A 2,017-nucleotide genomic window follows, 5' to 3' on the forward strand; every position below is an offset into this window, starting at 1 on the left:
AAATGCATCTGAGGAAGCAGTCTGAAGTCTAGGAAATGCATCTGAGGAAGCAGTCTGAAGTCTAGGAAATGCATCTGAGGAAGTAGACTGAAGTCTAGGAAAGCTCATGCTGCAAATTTGTTTCTTTCAATGAGTCTCAAAGGGGCAGCAAGATCACTCTGGCCAAAAGAGTGGAACTCAATCCCAGACCAAATCCTCAAGCGCACCGCTTCCAAAAAACCGTCCCCTAGTAGTTAGGGGTTGCCAGATGGGCCACAAAACCGACTTGAACGAGTCACACTCTCTCAGCCTGAAGGGAAAGCAAGGGCAAACCTCTTGTGAACAAGAACACCAGAAGTCTAGGGCCAGAAGCAATTACTTTTCCGAAGGTGGAAGGGCAAGAGGCAATCCTGCCACTGGGGCAGACTGGACTCACCAGCCCTGAGAGCTCTGGCCGGAGGAGGCAAAGGGCCGAGGGAAGGCGGGCTCTCGGAGGCCCCGCTTGGAGGGGAGCAGTCTCAGCAGGGCTCCCCGGAGCATGGCTTCTCCCTGGCGGGGCTCTCTGGCTGCCCCGCTCTCCCCTCGCAAGACCAACCAGGAGGCCGCCACCAGCTTCTTCCGCTCCCAGTTTGGGCACCGCTGCTGTGCTGCTGACCCTCCGGCCAATCCCTCAGCCCAAGGAGCCAGCCCCGCCCAGCCCCTCCCAGGCCAAAGTTACTCTCCTGGACTACAACTCCCAAGGGATCGCAGTCGCGGGGCTTGAGGGCTTTTGGAGCGTCTGGAAACCAGGTTCATTAAGAGACGTATTGAAGCAACTGACAGTAGTCTACTCGCCCAAAGGGAAACCCTGGAGAATACTTGCCCCTAGGAGCTTATTGTTAAAAGGGGAAATGCAGCTCCCCATGGAAAAGTCATACATGCCCATAGAGAAGACACACCTGTCCATGTTTGCCCATGGGCAAGTGTCCGCCAATGTTTCTCTATGGGCAAGTATGTTTCCCCTGTGGGCAAGTATTCCCCTATGTATCTCTACGGGGAAGTATGGCTTCCCTATGGGCAAGTATTCTCCTATGTATCTCTATTGGCAAGCATGGTTTCTCTATGGGCAAGTTTTCTCCTACGTATCTCTATGGGCAAGTATGGTTTCCCTATGGGCACATATTCTCCTATGTAACTCTGTGGGCAAGAAGGATTTCCCTGTGGGCACGTATACTCCTATGTATCTGTATGGTCAAGTTTTCTCCTATGTAACTCTGTGGGCAAGTATGGTTTCCCTATGGCACATATTCTCCTATGTAACTCTCTGGGCACGAATGGTTTTCCTGTGGACCATGACAGCTCAAGTGGTGTCAAACCAGTTTATTTCTGAAGTGTGGATGCAGCCAGAGACATGCTTTCTTTGGTGGTGGTGGTGGTGGTGGTGTGTTACTAGTTACAAAAAACAGTCAGTTCATTGTGTAACTTTCCTGAGGTGTTTCCTGCTGCAGCAAGGATAACTGAAAGACCTGAGGCGCCTCAAAGCTTAACTAACTTCAGCTGTTGTTTGCTTTCTGTGGCATGGGATCTCGAGCTAAAGAGTGTTTTGTGAACTAGCTTCTTGGCCCACACTAGAAAACAGAGAACTCCTTGTATCCAGCCATCTAAATGCTCTCTTTGAAAAGATGGGATCTTTCTGAGGGGGTAATATGGACAGAGAGGAAGAAAAAAAGCAGATACAGTAAGTAGGTTCATTCCACCTATTAAGACCTACTAGAAAACAACGACACTGCTTGGTAAGATGGAGAGCAGTTCAGACAGAGGAAGACCTCACATGACAAGTGGATAGACTCAGGCTGCATCTGCACTGTAGAAATCACACAGGTCCAAACAGAGACTGCTTTAATTGCCCTGATACAATGCTAAGGTATCCTGGGAGATGTAGTTTTGTGAGACATTTAGCACTTCTCTGTCAGAGAGCTCTTGTTACAATAAAGTACATATCCCAGGATTCCATTGCATTGAGTCAAGGAAGTTGAAGCAGTCCCAAACTGGAATTATT

At 49.4% G+C, this 2,017-nt stretch overlaps 1 protein-coding gene across 1 annotated transcript in view; it reads right to left on the reverse strand.

Annotated features, from left to right (window-relative positions):
• DMGDH (dimethylglycine dehydrogenase) overlaps positions 1–678 on the reverse strand; it is a 48,856-nt gene extending 48,178 nt beyond the window's left edge. The window contains exon 1 of the mRNA XM_042449099.1: positions 416–678. Within this exon, the coding sequence (XP_042305033.1) occupies positions 416–519 (104 nt within the window). The 5' untranslated portion in view covers positions 520–678. The remainder of the gene's footprint in view (positions 1–415) is intronic.
• Between the last annotated feature and the right edge of the window lie 1,339 nt (positions 679–2,017).

This window comes from Sceloporus undulatus, chromosome 2, assembly GCF_019175285.1.
Source record: "Sceloporus undulatus isolate JIND9_A2432 ecotype Alabama chromosome 2, SceUnd_v1.1, whole genome shotgun sequence".
Lineage (NCBI taxonomy): Eukaryota > Metazoa > Chordata > Lepidosauria > Squamata > Phrynosomatidae > Sceloporus > Sceloporus undulatus.